This window comes from Planococcus citri, chromosome 3 (genome assembly GCF_950023065.1).
Source record: "Planococcus citri chromosome 3, ihPlaCitr1.1, whole genome shotgun sequence".
In the NCBI taxonomy this organism is placed as follows: domain Eukaryota; kingdom Metazoa; phylum Arthropoda; class Insecta; order Hemiptera; family Pseudococcidae; genus Planococcus; species Planococcus citri.
In genome coordinates, this window is record NC_088679.1 from 54962802 (window position 1) to 54981845 (window position 19044).

General features: G+C 34.3%; 2 protein-coding genes across 2 annotated transcripts in view; one reads left to right on the top strand and one right to left on the bottom strand.

Moving 5' to 3' along the window:
* The window catches only part of LOC135840820 (uncharacterized), a 126466-nt gene that overhangs the window by 93892 nt on the left and 13530 nt on the right, over positions 1-19044 (bottom strand). The gene's annotated exons all lie outside the window — the stretch shown is intronic.
* On the top strand, positions 13165-15926 carry LOC135841126 (uncharacterized). The gene is made up of 5 exons (XM_065357941.1): positions 13165-13811; positions 13889-14020; positions 14907-14956; positions 15042-15134; positions 15202-15926. The coding sequence occupies exons 1-5, from the start codon at positions 13769-13771 to the stop codon at positions 15274-15276; spliced, it is 393 nt and encodes a 130-aa protein (XP_065214013.1). The 5' UTR covers positions 13165-13768; the 3' UTR covers positions 15277-15926.

Sequence of the window (19044 nt, forward strand, 5' to 3'; positions counted from 1 at the left end):
CCCCTTGAATTAGCGAATTTATTAAGCTCCGTTTCATTGAACTTGGCGAGCAGATATCTGTAAAATTTATTGAAAGACGATGGTGACGCCGATATAATGCTTGTTTTTCTACCTCCATCTAACCCATTCCAAAAGTATTCAAACGATGACCAAGGATAAGGAAAATGATGGCGGAGAAACGATTCTCTCATAGATTGATTATCACCGGTGAAACCAGAAGGCAATTTGTATAGTTGATTTTTCAACCGACATATCCAGTAATACAACAGAAAATTCTGGGCACATAGTTCGCGCGTCGCATTTAGTTCAGAAATCACCGTAGGCGAAATTCGTGAAATGTCATCTTCAAAACAATATGTACAAGCAATCTTCAATCGTATAATTTGATCAATTCGGTCACTTGAGACAATTCGTTTCGCTGTCCTAACGTAATGAATCGTGCCGTCGAAATCCGCCACGAAATCGATAAAGTCGTTGAAAATGTCAGCTTTGAATAAGTTTAGATTAGAATGAAGCTCCAGCCACGTTTTAATCGATATCCCAACTTGTTTGACGTATTTTTCAATAAGAGACAGAGCCCCATCCGATACACGAGGCGTTGGATTATTTGATATAATATTTTGTTGCAGATTGAGCCGATCCAATGTATTTTTAATACGATGCGTGTTAATTTCTTGACGCCATAATTGTACAGCCATTGAGATGGCAGCGATATCTTTCAAAGTTGGTGGACTGGGAAACAAAATATCATACGCGTTGGTCAAGAGTTCGTCCATTTTCGATGTCCGATCTGTAATTGAAACAATTGAAAGGAATTAAATACTACTCTGTGTACCTGCATCAAAATGCTACAGAAATCTTCATATGTAGGTACAGAAAAAGAATGGATGTAAATGTATCGTTGGGTCAATATTGAAAAATATCACAAAGCCTTTGATTTTCGGGACTATCCAGTTTTCAATAAAAGTAAAAACACAATTTGAAATGTTTTCATAAATTAAACTCAAATAGACGATCAGAAAACAAGTTGAAATTTACCATACATAAACATAAGTAGGTAGGTAATTGTTCCAATTTCGAAAATAGTATCATAATCAAGCATATTGTTTCAAGCTTCCAAGGTGTTAATGGTGTTCACATGGATAAAAAAATAAGAGAAAGTGGAAATCAAAAGAATTTCATATTAATTTGTCATACGAGGGTGCAGGTGCCCACTGAATCGAAAACATTGAAAACGATCACCTTGATATGACTTTTGTACATACCTAAGACCAAATTTTCACTTTTGACCTCTTTTTTTAAAAAAAATTACGTAGGTTTTGAATTCAACTCTGACGAGTGGTTTTTATAGAATTTTCCGTGCTGATCACTGAAAAATGATGAGAAAAATATGTCATCACGTAAGGATTTTTCACATTTTCAGAGTTGACGACACTACCTATCAAATCTCACTGAAATTAATATCAATTTTGTGTAACTTTCCAGTTACATATTTTCATGATAATTTTGCGAGGTGAATCAATTTAACAAAACCATGAAATTGAATTTTCATTGTTTTCAATGGATTATAGAGAATACGCCGTATAACATAGTGAGATGCTCTTTCACCAGCCTATTTATTCAGGACTAACATTGGAAGAGGAACAGCTAATGAAGTTTCAAAAAGTGTAATCAAAAAACTTGAAAAGATTGACCAAAAAATTGTTTCAGTTTGTACAGAAGTCACAATAAAACATGATATTTCAATTAAATTTAAAAGTAAAGAATAACAATTTCTTAATTCAAAGTCATGAATGAAATTTCATGAAAAACCCAAAATTTCGTTCACTATAATAAATTAGGTACTTGACTCAAAAAATTAGTCCTCAAAATATTTTTTCCTCCCAATCAAATCAATTGCGACCATTTTTAAGACGATCTGGAAGCTTCCAGCAGAAATTAGTTTTTCTCCAGCACACTGGAATTGCTCCAGAAAGTGCTGTGATCAACTTCGGTAGCTGAAAATTTGGTTTCGAAGGTGCCGAGTTGACGAGGTTTCCTTGATAGTCAGTATGCAGAAAGATTCTACACATAAATATGTTTTTCCAATACAAACTTGAATTAATATTCAAACCTATTTTAACATCAATCGTCATAAAAAATCAAAATACTCTTGAGATTGGAGAAATTCACAGGCAACATACAAACTCTCTCTAGCTATCAGTCACGGTTCTTAAGTGATGTCAAGTTCTACTTAAAGAGCAACACCGAAAAAATTGATGTTAGAATAAATAGACCCCTCCAATCTCCGAATTAAGCAAGAGCGAGAGAATTGAACACACGAACACGAACCTTCTTGGTGGTTATAATAACGAACTTTTTTTCTCAAAATAAAGTTCCTAAGAATACATAATTTATATTCCAACTAGTGGGATGAATCGATTCAACAAAACCATAAAATTCAAGTTTTAATAATTTTTCCAATAGATTACATGATAAACAAAACAGCTCATAATACAAACCGGTACCATTTATCAGTCTATTTTTATTAGAAAGTCACATTGGGTGAGAACAAATTTACACTAGGAATATTCTGATTTACGAACAAGACATAAATTTAATGAAAATCATTACAGAATTTCAACATTCGCGAACAAAAGTGGTAATAATTGCGTATTAAATTTTAAAACTAGATAGGTAAAAGGCTCATTCATTTCGTAACCAATTGTAAGAACATATCATTATCCGCATACCTTGATTTAAATTCTTCGAGGGCCTGAGGAGTGACGAAATACCACTCCAAAAATCCAACCAGATCAGAATTATATTGTAAAGCGTTGAACATATCCAATGAGTTCCGAATGGCATTTTGAATAATTTCATCCATCATTAAATTCCTTTTAAATTGCGCAATTTCTTCATCACTGCCTAAACAGGCGCGTAAAAAATTCAAAAATCCATCGTCTCTGAAATCGTGTATGAAATAACCATCGTGTAATACTTCCTGGAGTATAGGAATTATTGATATTTTTTTTACATCGAGAGCAACCTGCTGTGATGGTGCTAATGTATCGATAAATCGTATGACGTGATGAAAACTACCACCGAAAGAGCGAGGATGAAGAAATTCTTTAAAATTCGCCAAAGTTGAGGGAGACAACAAACAATCCGTTTTGAAACCAGCAGCAAGACTGGCGTCCTCGTAAGAATCGTTGATGAAATCATTCAGTAACGTAGATACATTAATAATGCTCCAAACATTCACGTTGAAAAACTGGAGTAGCAAAGTTCGTCGTATATTTCTACGCTTCTGCTCATCGGGGCAACAAAAACTTAGAAACTCGTTTAGTTCTTCGATAAGTAGGTTGTCGAGTAATCTTGAGCATTTCTTTTGTATATTACTAAATTCCGACAATGAGTTCAATTTAAACTCGACGATCTTATTTTCATCATAGCTGAAGCATAATCTTATCAGCCTATTAAACTGCTCAGCGCTCATTAGGTCGATCAAACTGCTCCAATATCTGTCCCAAAATGCGCTTCGGTCTTCAGCGGATGCATCTGATAGTATGCTGAACAAAAATGATGCATCCATGTTTTTTTGATTTCCTTGGAATAATGAATTTACAAGGAGAAGGTTTCTAGCTACGTTCGACTTCAGACGAACTGGTGCCATGTTCCATAATTCGCAACAGGTAGACGTACTCGTGAAAAGAGAATTCGGCGAATTGCACGATTCTCGAATAATTTTCTCAACCAGAAAATAAAACGAATTTTGGGTCATTTTATCTATCAAGCATCGCCAAAACGCTGTAATATAAGGCGTTCTATCTAAAACTTCTTCACTGATATAATGTGCTCCCGTTGCACGAGTCTCATTGAATGGGTTTCCAACGCCACCGTACAGTAAAAAACTAAGCACCCGAACCCCCTTTGTTTTAGCGAATTCGTCGAGCTTCGTTTCATCCAAATTTCTCAGAAAATATCTGTAATATCTATGAAAAGATGCAGGCGGGTTCGTTATAATCGCCATTTGAGTATCTCTGTTTAAACGATTCCCAAAGTACACCAAGGCCGACCAAGGAAGAGGGCGATCATTGCGACAAATTTGTTCTTCGATAGACTGGCCTTCAACAGCTGGGCGAGGCAGCTCGTCCAGTTGATCTCTCAAACGACATACCCAGTAATACAGCACAAGATTCTCGAAAAATGACATTCTATTCAACTCGATACGAGGTGATACCAAAGGCCAAATTCGTAAAATGTCATCCTCAAAGCAATACGTACAAGCTATCTTGAATCTAAGAACTTCGTCAATTCGATCGCACATTACAATTCGTTTAGCTGTCCTCGCATAATGAATCGACCCATCGAAATCCGTAACGAAAGCATTGAAATTATTTAAAATCTCAGTTCTAAATAAATTTGGCTGACGACGACCCGTTTTAAATAAACCTATTTCAGAATGGCGCTGCTGCCAGTAGTGAATTGAGATTCCTATTTGCTTCACGTATTTCTCAATCTGAGGTCGAAGTTTGGATTGTACATCAAGCGTCGAGTTAGTTGGTGAAAGATTCTGCCACAAATCGAGCCCATCTAAAGCATTATTCACACGATGCGATTCAACTTCATGACGCCATAATTGTAAAGCTATGGTGGCAGAAACAATTTCTTCCAAATTCGGTGGACTGGGAAACACAATGTCATACACGTCAGTGAGGTCTTCAGCCATTTTTCAGATCCGATCTGCAATTGAAATGATCGAATCAGTGGTTTCGCGACTAAACGTCAAATAAAATCATCAAGCAGATGCATAAGAATATATTCAGACTCATTTTCTTTTTCAACGACCCACGGAAGAAATTCAGAAAAGAAGAACGAAACCATAAAAATATAGGATTTCACTAATTCGTCACATCAGCTTTCTCCCAACGTACAAAACATCATTTTGATACTTGGCAAAAAAAACACGTCTTCGACAATAATTTCGAAAAGAGGTAAGGACTCTTAGTAACTTTTGACCAAAAAAAAAAAAAATTAGTAAAAAGGAAGGTTGTTTAGCAATCATTGGCAAGTGATATTTTTCAGCAATTTTCGTGAACAAAAAAGTTGGAGACTGAACGTTTTGTAACTTTTTTTTGATAAAAAACGGAACATTTTGGTAATTTTTGTCAAAATAGCCGAACTCATGAGAGTCAATTTTTGAAGAAAAAATGAGATTTTTTGTCAAATATTGCAAGGGGCGAAACTTTTACTATTTTAACAAAAAACACTGTAATTTACTTTACATGTGTTCGTGGTCTTGATTCGGTTAAAAATTCGATAACTTATCCACTTCCCAAAAAAAATTTTATGAGAGTGAAAAAATGTTGAAATAAATCATTTTTTTTAAAAACTCGCTAAAATGAACAAAAAGTCAACTACATATCATTCCTGACGTTTTATTTTATGTAAAAAACTCGTTATAGAAATACACTTTTCGTCAAATATATGTACTAGTCAAACATTAAAAAGAAGCAATAATTTTAAAATTCAGTAAAACTGTTAATCACTTCTTTAACGTGTAACTCATCATGTGACGGTGAAAGTTTATTTTTTTTGTAATTTCGATCCATTTTCAAGCTGTTCAGGGCAAAAAAAATAATTGGGGTAAATGCAAATGAAAAAAAAATCGTTTTTGCAATCACCTCAAGTCAATTTTTTTCTGGGATAGTTGCAAAAACCCAATTTACGGGTGAAATAAAAAAAAATATCCAAATTGCGATAATCTTACCTCAAACTTAAAACCTTTATGACCCTAAATCCTGAAAGCTCCAGATAAATCGGCAGTTTTTTCTATTACACATGCATTTTTTTTAAAAAACACCTCTCACTTCACTTATGAGTGGTTTCAACATGCTTTAATAAAAGTGTTTGCTACAGAGCTATACAAGCTGAACCCCGCGAGTTGTGACCAGGTGAATACGTCGGTAATGGTGTTGCTTCGACACGCCCTAGTTGGCACAACCAGAAAATACATAGATATTTTTTGCATGAGGTCACAATAATTTGTGTAGAGCAACACCGAAAAAAAATTGATGTTAGAATAACTAGACCCCTTCAATCTCTGAATTAGGCAAGAGCGAGAGAATTGAATAGGTCCACACGAACACGAACCTTCTTGGTGGTTGTAATAAAATAACGAACTTTTTTTTCTCAAAAAAAGCAAGTTCCTAAAAATATATTCCAACTAGTGGGATGAATCGATTCAACTAAACCATAAAATTCAAGTTTTAATACTTTTTCCAATAGATTACATGATAAACAAAACCGCTCATAATACAAACAGGTACCATTTATCAATCTATTCATTAATAGATCACATCGGGTGTGAACAAATTTACACTTGGAATATTTTGACTTACGAACAAGACATAAATTTAATTAAAATCATTACAGAATTTCAACATTCGCGAACAAAAGTGGTAATAATTGCGTATTAAATTTTAAAACTAGATAGGTAAAAGGCTCATTTCGTAACCAATTGTAAGAACATATCATTATCCGCATACCTTGATTTAAATTCTTCGAGCGCCTGAGGAGTGACGAAATACCACTCCAAAAATCCAACCAGATCAGAATTATATTGTAAAGCGTTGAACATATCCACTGAGTTCCGAATGGCATTTTCAACAATTTCATCAATCATTAAACTTCTTTTAAATTGCGCAATTTCTTCAAAATTCAAAAATTCGTCGCCTTTGAAATCGTGTATGAAATAACCTTCGTGTAATACTTCCTTCAGTATGGTAAGTATAGATATTTTTTTTACATCGAGAGCAACCTGCTGTGATGGTGCGAATATATCGATAAATCGTATGACGTGATGAAAACTACCACCGAAAGAGCGAGGATGAAGAAATTCTTTAAAATTCGCCAAAGTTGAGGGAGAAAACAAATATTCTGTTTTGAAATCTGCTGCAAGACTGGCGTCCTCGTAAGCATCGTTGATAAAATCACTCACTCTCAGTAACGCAGATACGTTGACAATGCTCCAAACATTCACGTTGAAAAACTGGAGTAGCAAATTTCGTCGTATATTTCTACGCTTCTGCTCATCGGGGCAACAAAACCTTAGAAACTCGTTTAGTTCCTCTATGAATAGGTTGTTGAGTAATCTTGAGCATTTTATTTGTATATTACTCAATTCCGACAACGAGTTCATAAACTCGACGATCTTATTTTCATCATTGCTGAAGCATAATCTCATCAGCCAAGTGAACTGCTCAGTGCTCATTAGGTCGAACAAACTGCTCCAATATCTGTCCCAAAATGCGCTTCGGTCTTCAGCTGATGTATCTGATAGCACGGTGAACAAAAATGATGCATCCATGTTTTTTTGATTTCCTTGGAATAACGAATTTACACAGAGAAGGTCTTTGGTTACGTTCGACTTCAGACGAACTGGTGTCATGTTCCATAATTCGCAACAGGTGGACGTACTCGTGAAAAGAGAATTTGGTGAATTGCACAATTCTCGAATAATATTTTCAACCAGACGAAAAAATAACTTTGGCGGCATTCTATTTATCAAGCATCGCCAAAGAGGTATAATATAAGGCGTTCTATCTAAGACATCTTCACTGATTTGAGTACATTGTGCTCTCACAGCTCTTACTACTCTCACAGTGAATTGGTATCCAACGTCACCCAACAGTAAAACACTAAGCAACTCAAACCCCTTTGTTTCAGCGAATTGGCCAAGCTTCGTTTCATCCAAATTTTTAAGAAAATATCTGTAATATCTATTAAAAGATTCTGGAGGATCCGTTATATACGCCGTTTGAGTTTCTCTGGGTAACCGATTTAAGAAATACACCAAGGTCGACCAAGGATAAGTGCGATCATTGCGAAAAATTTGTTCTTCGATAGACTGACCATCAACAGCTGGGCGAGGCAGCTCGTCCAATCGATTTCTCAAGCGACATATCCAGTAATACAGCACAAGATTCTCGAAAAATGGCATTCTATTCAACTCGATACGAGATGATACCAAAGGCCAAATTCGTAAAATGTCATCTTCAAAGCAATACGTACAAGCTATCTTGAATCTAAAAACTTCGTCAATTCGATCACACATTACAATTCGTTTGGCCGTCCTCGTATCATGAATCGACCCATCGAAATCCGTTACGAAAACATTGAAATTATTTAAAATCTCAGTTCTAAATAAATTTGGCTGATGACGACCCGTTTTAAATAAACGTATTTCAGAATGGCGCTGCTTCCAGTAGTGAATTGAGATTCCTATTTGCTTCACGTATTTCTCAATCTGAGGATGAAGCTTGGATGGTAAATGAAGCGTTGAGTTGGTTGGTGAAAGATTCTGCCACAAATCGAGCCCATCCAAAGTATTATTCACACGATGCGATTCAACTTCATGACGCCATAATTGTAAAGCTATTGTGGCAGAAACAATTTCTTCCAAATTCGGTGGACTGGGAAACACAATGTCATACACGTCAGTGAGGTCTTCAGCCATATTTCAGATCCGATCTGCAATTGAAATGATCGAATCAGTGGTTTCATGACGAAATGTCATACAAAATCCCAAACAAATTCATAAGAATTTATTTAGATTCATTAACTTTTTCACAAACCCGTTCAAAAAAATTAAGAAAGACTTTTTCTATTTTTGGCAATTTTTAATTCCTTGTAAAAAGATGAGACTTTTTGGATTTTTTTTGCGAGAAACCGCAATTTTTAACAATTTTCAACTAGAAGAGAGGCTTTTAGCGTCTTTGGAAAATGTAGGAATTTGTTGATATTTTTGACAAAATGCGAGACAACATGAAAATTTTAGCAAAAGGCAAGGCTTTGAAACCATAACACTGCTAAAGGCAGAGTAGCCAGTTGGAAATAAGCCTAAATTTTTCAGATTTGAAAAATGTAGTTTTCTAAAAAATTTAATTCGGAAAAAAAGAAAGAAGTAGGCCGAGCAATGCGAAGGCAAAAACGTTTGAAAATTTATAAATCAAAAAGTATGGAACAGAGTTAATTGAATAAAAATTGAGAACAATGACAGTATTGATAATGATGCCAATTTTTTAGAAATTTTCGTGCTTTCTGAAGTTTGTTGGATTTCAGTTTTTGTGGAGAAACCTCCTTCAAAACTAAAAATTAAAAATATCATCGAAAAAATATCACAAAACCTACAAAAAAAAAAAATGAAAAAACAGCACCAAAACACAGAATTTTCGTCAAGTTCCTTGTTTACGTACCAGCACGAGAATCTAGACTACGCCGGGTATAATTTAGAAATACGTATAGATAGATAGGTATATATTTTAGGTAGGTACCTATCTGCAATTAGAATATAAATCTGCATCCTTAAAATGTCATCGCTTTCTAGATTAACCAAACGAACAGAAAGGTCTATAACGTTAGTATTTAAAACGGTACAATAAACTTATTAGTTATAGATTACTGGTCAAGGGTGTCCTTTTTCGTTAAAGGGCTTTCAATTAACAAGGGATTGCATCCTTTCACAAACTTATCAGAAGGACTATACATAATGTAATAATATCCGAGCCTTATTTCTGGAGGTTTATTCGACAACGAATACTAATAGCAATATCGCTCTACAATATTAAGCAATTGTATTTAATTCGGAATAATTTGTTATAATGGAATATTAAAGGATATCGCAAGTGGTATAAACTGAAATATTGTTCGTGTGTCTAACCTTAAACAACACAGTGGGTCTGGGTACCCTACCTTCTATAAGTAAGATTCAAATTTAGGTAGTACCACGGTGACTTTGTTGTTACACGAGATAAAGCTCTCAACTCGGCGAATGAAAAACACAGGGAAATAAAAAGGCCATGTATAAGGTGTTCAGCATATTTACGTACAAGATATACTCGTATAGAACGTGACAATGATAACGATAGTTCGAAAAAATAATACGCTCCAAGTATCAGTTCGAAAAAAAATACACCCGCAATCGGATGAGGGTACCATCGTCGTGTAAAATAACATATCGGACAATGGTTATACCTCGTTCATAATTTATTGTTATGTAGGAGTATTTTCGTATAGATATTTCGCGACATTTTTATACACATTCGTCGATATGACACCGAAAATAGCTATTTATATTACACCTTTTTGACGTTAGCGGAAGGATTTTTTCCAACCTTTTGTATTTTTCTAGGAGACGAATTATCGACAAATAATCGTCGTCGTCGTCGTCGGTGCGAACTTGACAAATGGTAAATTGGCTCGATTGAGCGACGAAAACGTTGTTAATTATAAAATATATGTTTTTTTGTTTATCGTCGTCGAGCTTATCAAAGGGAGTTTGTTTTTAGGCAACAAGTATACATCTTTCTTAGTTGTTACAGGCAAAAAAAATAACATTATACTGTCTTGAAGCATTAAAGTTATTGCAATCGCTTGTTAAAGAACATTTTTAAGTATGTGTGTGTGTTGTGTACATACGAGAGTCCGTGTCTTGTTCCCTCGATAGCGGATTTCGAAAGAGCATGTGGTACCCATGAGAATACTCAGAATGCGAATGCTGTAAAACTTGACAGAAACAGAGTGTATACTTTCTTTTTCTTTACTTAGAAAAATAACCACTTCAAGGGATATCATCATGTATAAGTTAGTAACTTTTGCACTGCATAGTTTTTTTTTCTCGCCTAAACCGTCTATATAAGGCTAAGCAAATCAATAGCGCCAGAAATGTTGGCAAGAAGTTTGACCAGTATATATTATACACAGGTTTAATTTTTTTCTACTTTGTACAAGATGTACTCGCGTGTTATGCGATTTTCGATTTCCTCTCAATTAATTGCATCCATTTTTTGATCGCGATACTACCTACTTCAGGTACTGTAGATATAAAGCTAAAAGAATTTTAAATTCGATGAAAAATGGCTTCGTTGATGTAGGTATACTCGTACGATTTTTTGTAGGTAAATACTCATTTTTGGAGATCTTGAAATAATTTCGAGGGAATATTTTATAATGTGGTAAAAATATGGGAGGGGAGATGAAGGAGCCAAATTATCAAAAATAGTATTCGCGAGTTGGAAGTTGACAGATGAATTTTCGAATTGCTGGAGATACATAAAAATGGTCTAAAAGTTCCAAAAAGTTTGGCATTTGCGATTTTCAATCGTTGGGAACTCGAAAAAGGTTGAAAACAAACAGAAAACAAATTCGAAACACTCCAATTTCATAAGTGAACGCCTTTGACAAAATTTTTAAAAAATTTAGCTGCCAATCAGATTTTTAAATTTTTAAAAATTCGTCAAAAATTATAAAATCAACTTGAGCATTCGACATTTTGAAAATCAAATGGCAAAAATTACATTTTTTTGCACCAAAAATTTCACTTCTTCGAAAACTTGAACATGAATGGAGAAAATACACGTCGCTATTTTATAGAAGTATCATCAAAAGTTGAAAAAAATTTACATTCGTTTTACACGAATGCAGTAAAACAAGGCGAATACATAATTAAAGAATGTACAGAGAGTAAGACAATGACGAACATGTACCTAGTTGAAATAATCAACATTTTTACTCGCTGAGGAAACTGCATACAGAAAAAAAAATAGGGTTAGGGGTTGCATATTATGTGACTGAAGTTCATATTTCCATAATAATTAGGCAAAAATATACGCAAAAACTCGCAGCACGATTTATTCCTTCAAAAAAACGCGTAGTTTAGCGGATAAAATAATGAAAATACGTATACGTATAAGATAGGTATTAAAAAAAGAAAGAGTTGAGAAAATGAAAGAAACCATACGATGCGATTTTTACACACATAATACAAATCTATCAGCATGAAAGTTAACCAAGTCGATCTATCCCATATTGCGAAAAAATCTCATCAGTTCTGATTGATGGAAGGATAACCTATTCTCATAAATTTCACGCTTGCTTCCATTTATTATTAAATGTCAGACTTGTAACTTCAACTTGCGAGCGTATATCATTCAATCATTTTACGCGGTAATTTTAATGCGCAAAAGTTCGGTTTAGATTTGTCGGTGAAATTTGTACCATGCTAACTGTTGTTGACACATGTAAAAATATAAATTTCATTCGAATCAAAATTTTTTCCAATTTGTCATCAAGGTCTACGACGAAAATGGCGAGGGGGGTATTTATTTGGCTGAGCTTATTGCATTATGGGAAGCGAAGAACAACTTATTTTCTTCATTTTTTTATTTTTTTCAAAATAACCCTACATTTATTTTTATTAAAATGTTCAAAATATAGTAAAAATTAGAGAGGTGAGGATGAGGGGATTCAAACAGAAAATTAATGGATTTAAAAAGCATTGTTGAAAAGTTTTTGGAAGAAACAGTCGAATAATGAAAGTACCAAGATAGAAAAAAAATTCCGCAAAGGCAAAAGAAATGGAGACAGGGAGCTAAATTGAGAGTTCGAATCGAAAACAGAAACGTAGATCTAAAAGAGAATATGACGAGAATGTGGGAAGATGAGGGCGTTAGGAATTAAAATTAAATAATCAGTGATTCAGTTTTCAATTCTGTATCAAATATTAACGCAGCATAAAATTATTATCCTAAAGGACTTCGTAAAACAAGGTGGGTTGAGGGACCGAAGAAATAAGTATGTTGACGTATTTCAACGCGAGTTGGAATTCGAATGTAGTGAAAATACGTAACTCGAGTATTTTGATTTACTTTCTACTCAACAATTACCTTTTGGGATATGAATTCTCACAAGTTCGATGAAACGTTAAATTTCAAACCGATTAAAAAACGTCAAAACTAAGCTTTTTCGAATAACGATGACTAAAAGTTGATGAGGCGCTATCTTACAGAATAAACTTGCGATTGTCACTTTTCAAAATGATTTGACAGTGCTCTCTAACGATACGAGAGTATTTTTAAATTCCAATTATATACGTGAGAGAGCGTCTGTAATGCGAAACGTGCATTCAACTTCGACCAAAAAGTCAAGTGCTGGATGGCTGAAGTTCGTTTAGGTATCGTTAGAAGAGTCAAATTTATATGTAGCTTAGGTATGTAATACGAGTACTTTCAGCAACGTTTTTCTCGAGTTGGAAGTTTTTTTTTTTTTTTTTTTAAATTTCGGCATTTACGTCATTTTAACGGATATCTAATGTTGGCGTAAGTTTTCATTTATGGAAATTTTTTCCATAATATTTTACGCGAATTAGGCATACAAATAGGAAACAATGAAAATGAAAAGAAATCATATAATACTGACGTCATTTCTATGACGTTCCAGATATGTGACGTTAACAGTGTACATACTTTGCATTATTTTCAACTCTCAAAGCAATCTCGCCCACAACAACTTTTGCAGGTCTGCAACCAAAAAGGGTGAATTCTTATAATCCCATAGCAGAAGCCACAACGTGACAGCTTGAGTATCCTCGATGCAAAAAAAAAAAAAAATCGTATTCGTATAGTATTGAATAAATTTTGAAAAAGAAAATCTGCTCCTAGTGAGAATCGATTCTTTCAAAATCATTGGTTAAATTGAACAAAGCTAACAAATTCCTTGTAGGTATAAACCCAGCTTGAGATTCTTCGTTCATTTAGTGCATGTATTACCTTTCCCCTCGGTATGCCGGTTTGTCTAGTAGAGTTACATTGACCTGTCTAACTTTTTTTGAATGGAGTTATAGGTGATCTTCTCTGGAAATACGTCAGAAGACTACCAGTTGCGGTACTGGTAACGAATTGTTTCATTCCTCAAATACGAGATAATTTATCAGTGAATTTTACAAAAGATGATACTTCTAATATTATTTTCTGTTATTATCGCAAATATAGGTAAGTAAGTAATTTTTCAAGTTGTATCGCTTATACCTATCATTCCCTTGTTTTATCCCATGGCTAATTTGTTTCAGATACATTATCTGTACCACCAACGATTGAAACTACAATACCAACAACCGAAACTGCAATAATGACCACTGAAAAACAAATTACTGAAATTCCAATAACGTCGCACATGCCTGAGGATCTTAGAAACAAAACAGGTAATTCATTTTATTGATCTCCTGATGAATCGACTAGATAAGTATGCCAAAAAGGTATTTCAAAATAACACTGAAAATGAAAATTTTAAGAAATTGAGAAAATTTACAGCACATTTAAATTTTTTTGTAAATTTAAAAATATTACCAAAATGATAACTCAACCCAATGAGTCACAGGTGCCTTTGAAAATCACCAAAACTGTCAAAACGGTACAGTGCTCTTGAAAACCTCGATTCTTCCCATTATTCGCGATGTTTTAGGGTTTCACAACATTAGTGAGGTGGGGGGGATCCTAGACCTGCTAATTGAAAAACACATAAAGCAACGAAAAATTCAAATTGGAGTTTTTCCTGTACCCTTTGCACTCCCCGGACCTTGCCACGAGTTACTTCCATCTGAAAATTTTTATTCGCTCAATACTTAATTTCAATTTTCATTTTTTTTTTTCAAAGATACCACATAGAAAGGTTCCAATTTTCAAATTTTTTTGTTAGTGAAAATTTTCAAGGGTATAAGGCTCAGAAATTTTAAATGTTTTTCAAAAAAAATGAATTTTTATTTGTTGTAAAGCGCCTGTTTAACAAAAAATGATAATTTTTTTTTCAAAGCAAATTTTTCTCATATTCAAAAAAAATTAAAATATTATTGAAAACTTAGTACTAAAAACTTTTTTTAGAAATGAGTTTTTTTTTAATCAGATTTTTTCAAAAAGAATTAAAAACAGATTTTTAAAAATAAGCGAGTATAGGTAAGCATGAGAATTTCAAATTTTCTGTTAACTTTTATTTTTATTTTTTTGAAAAGAACGTAATCATTACACATTCCAAGTCGAAATTCACTCAGAAAAACTCTTAGCTTTGGATAATAATTGTCTTTTTTTCCCTAGACTGGACAAGTACTTTCAATTCTTCTGAATACGTAGCCACTACTTACGCTGTAAGTACACATGAAAATCTTGGGGCCCTTAAAGCAACCGATTAAAAGATTGTAATTTACCGAATTGATTGATGTTTTTTAAAAGGAATTTATCAACGCCATAGCCATCCCTAAGGCAGACGCCGAAAACCTGTTGCGCGTGACATCCGGCGTTGACGAGCTCCGGGCGTTAACAGAAGTAAACTATCAACGTATTTTCTTATTTCTTCTTTTGTAATAAAATAACGCTAAAACAATTTTTTCAGGAAAAACTAATCGAAACCATGAAAAATACGAAACCGGAAATCGTTCGGGAAATCTACAGGCAGTTGCACCTTTAAAAACAATCGCTGCGTTTCTTATCGGTAACTTAAACTTGCTAATGTACGTACATCATTCATTATTTTACGCGGTAATTATTATAATACGTCAAATTTTTCACTGTTCTTTACAATACCCAATCATGTAGAAATATAAATTTCATTCGAATCAAGTTTTCAATCCTGTATGCAATATCAACACAGCATAAAATTATTATCCTGAAGGACTCAGTGGCGTAGCCAAGGGGGGGCGAAGGGGGCCATGCCCCCCCCCCCCTTGAGAGCGAAAATTTGAAAGAAAACATGCAAAAATGGACGTTTTTTCGTTGTTTGGACCCATTTTTTTCAAAAATTTTCGCTCTCGCTTCGCTCGAGCAGTAATTTTGCCTTCATTTTCGTGAAATCACCACACATTACAATAGATTTCCAGAAAATTACCCCTCATTTCGATTTTTTATGCCTAAAAATCTGGTTTTGCCCCCTCCTTGAGAAAATCCTGGCTACGCCACTGGAAGGACTTGATAAAACAAAGTGGAATGAGGGACTGAAGAAATATGTTTGATTCACTTCCTACACAACAATTACCTTTTGAGATAATATGAATTCTCACAAGTTCGATGGAACGTGAAATTTCAAACCGATTAAAAAATGTCAAAACTGAGCTTTTTCGAATAACGATGACGGAAAGTTGATGAGGCGCCGTCTTACAAAACAAACTTGCGATTGTAACTTTTCAAATTGATTTGACAGTGCTCTCTAACGACACGAGAGTATTTTCAAATTCGAATTATATACGTGAGAGAGCGTCTGGAATGCAAAACGTACATTCAACTTCGACCAAAAAGCCAAGTGCTGGATGGCTGGAGTTCGTTTAGGTACCTTAGGTATCGTTAAAACGCGAGGGAATCCTTCAGAGAGTTAATTTATAGCTTATGTAATACGAGTACTTTTAACAATGTTTTTCTCGAGTTGGAAAAGTTTTTTTTTTTTTTTTTTAATTTCGGCATTTACGTCATTTTTACGCATATCTAATGTTAGCGTATAAGTTTTCATTCATGGAAATTTTTTCCATAATATTTTACGCGAATTAGGCATACGAATAGGAAACAATGAAAATGAAATGAAGGCATAGAATTGACGTCATTTCTATGACGTTCCAGATATATGTGACGTTAACAGTGTATTTTGCATTATTTTCAACTCTCAAAGCAATCTCGCCCACAACAACTTTTGCAGGTCTGCAACCAAAAAGGGTGAATTCTTATAATCCCATAGCAGAAGCCACAACGTGACAGCTTGAATATCCTCGATGCAAAAAAAAAACTCGTATTCGTATCGCATTGAATAAATTTTGAAAATCCTTGAAAATTTGTTCAATTCGAGTAGGCAGTTGAGATACATATGAATGATTCAAATCTCATTGATGGGACAGATTTATACGTAGGTACCGAAGAATAAACCTAGAAATAAAATATGATCATCTCTCGACGTAATAAAGTCTTTTCCAAAAGGAATTGTGCACTGCATATGAAACCGTAGTAGCAAGAATAGGAAGTAGCTATTGATCTAAATGGTTGGTACTCTCTAAATTTGAAACAGTCAATTTCACTGCTTAGCAGTCACGACATTTTGCCTTTTTAAAGCAGTAGTTTTTTTTTACTGCAAAACAGTGAAAAATTACTGAATTGGTCAGTCAAAATGATTTTTTACTGACCAATTCAGTAATTTTTCACTGTTTTGCAGTAAAAAAAAACTACTGCTTTAAAAAGGCAAAATGTCGTGACTGCTAAGCAGTGAAATTAACTGTTTCAAATTTAGAGAGTACTTTATTCGAAAATAATAATTTGTGTACTGATAGGAAATTGAGAAAAATACATGTTAGGTAAATCAGAAAAATGAGGCAAAAAAGAACTCCCGCCATTTGTAAAATTTCAACTAGTTTCAATAAGTCACACAGTTGAACTCGAAAAAAAAATCATGAAATTAGGTTTGGGAGAAAAGTCAAAACGAAGAAGAGAGATGCAACATGAAAACTTTCACAATTTTTCGTCTTGCCGAGAAATTTTACCCAACTTTGAAAAGAATAACGAAACATTAAAGTTTAGAGGGTTGAAATGGGAACAGTTGCAAAATGATATAAAACTGTCGCAATTTTCGGTACCAGCGTGAAATTTTAACCCGCATTGATAGGTCACATGACCATTAAAAAAGAAGACTGGGGGTGTTGAATGGAGGGAGGGAGAGGGTTCCACGTGAGAACTGTCGCCATTAACGATTTCAGCGTGAAATTTCAACTCAAATTGATACGTCACATGACTATATTTGAAAAAAAAATCGTGGCATTAGATTTGAGGAAAAGAAATGGGTGGGGGGAGGGTGCAACATAAAAACTGTAGAAATTGTTGGCATTAGTGTGGAATTTTTTCAAACCGTATGTATAAAGGAATGAAATCGTACCATCAAAGAAAGGGAAGTCTAAATGTGGGGTGGGGGGGTGTTGACTCAAAAACTGTCGTATTTATTGATCTCAATGTGAAATTTTAACCCAAATTGATGACTGATGAGCCACACGACCGTGTTCGAAGCAATGAATAAATAAATCGTGAAATCTGATTTGAAGGGGGGGGGGGGTAAGAGATGAAATTTGAAACTTTGTCTCAGTATGAAATTTGTATCCAAGAGGACATTTTTTGACATTTTCACGAAACTTGGTAAAGGTAATAAATGTCTATACTCATCTTTTCAGACTTTTTTCCTGCACAACGCACAACTCTTCTTCGTTCTTCGTCAACTAGTTTCATCAACTCAAGGGAAAAACTGATGGCCCTTCATTTCAGTCAAAAAATATCCCCTCAAGTACCTCCTCTACTAATAGTTCACAATAGGTACTTTGATTATGCGAAGCAACTTTTTTGACCCTCAGAAGCTTACGTTTGATGAAAACTATGTACTTCCAAAGTACTTTTGGGTGCTCGAATTAAATGCTAATATCTGATTAAAAAACTTAACTAATGTGAAATCTCTCACTCTCGATCTCATTTAATTTGTTCCTTTTTTGAGTAGGTCCCTAAAAAATTACGTACGATAAGACCACATAAAAATGATTCTGCCTGTATTTCTTCTCGATGTAATTTCAAAATGATCTGATAGCCATCTTTCATGCTACATTTTTTTACTGCAAATTTTTCTCAAAAATTAAACAATTCATAAACAATTGTCAATTTCTTCGACCCTACAAACCAGCATTATTTCAAACAACATTTACGTCAGAGTTCTTCCAGGTGAAAGAAAATATAGGTTACAACGTTGATTACCCATCCTTATAATCTACCTAAGTCCAATAATACTCAATTTAAAACTCAACTTTGGAAATATTTCAATCCCATCTTATCATTCAAGTTCTACAAACTCGAGTAAAAATCTGAAATCTGCCTATTTGCGTCATACACACGTCGTCTGTCGTAAGCACGCATGCAAAATATGTGTTTTAAAAATCGATGAACCATTCGCGATGTTTTCGAGCGATTCGACAACGGGTTGTCTTGTTTTACAATAATGTTCTTTCAAAAACACATCTTTCTCCCTCCAGAACGAAAATCACACGGTGATTTATTTTCTGTAAATTTGATTACGTACAAGTTGAATCCAACATACGATCTTCGTTACGACGAGATGAATTCGCGAACTGCGTAAAAATCTCGAGAATTAATTGCTGAACTCGATGCCTCTTAATCAATTGCGAACATTTTACATTCGAGTTGGCTTATGAGACTATGCATATGAGCCAGA

Excerpts from the sequence above, each read along its gene's own strand:
- LOC135841126 (XM_065357941.1), top strand. The coding sequence starts at position 13,769 with ATGATACTTCTAATATTATTTTCTGTTATTATCGCAAATATAG. Across the intron at positions 14,021-14,906 it reads GGATCTTAGAAACAAAACAG|ACTGGACAAGTACTTTCAAT; the intron begins GTAATTCATTTT and ends TTTTTTCCCTAG. Across the intron at positions 14,957-15,041 it reads ACGTAGCCACTACTTACGCT|GAATTTATCAACGCCATAGC; the intron begins GTAAGTACACAT and ends GTTTTTTAAAAG.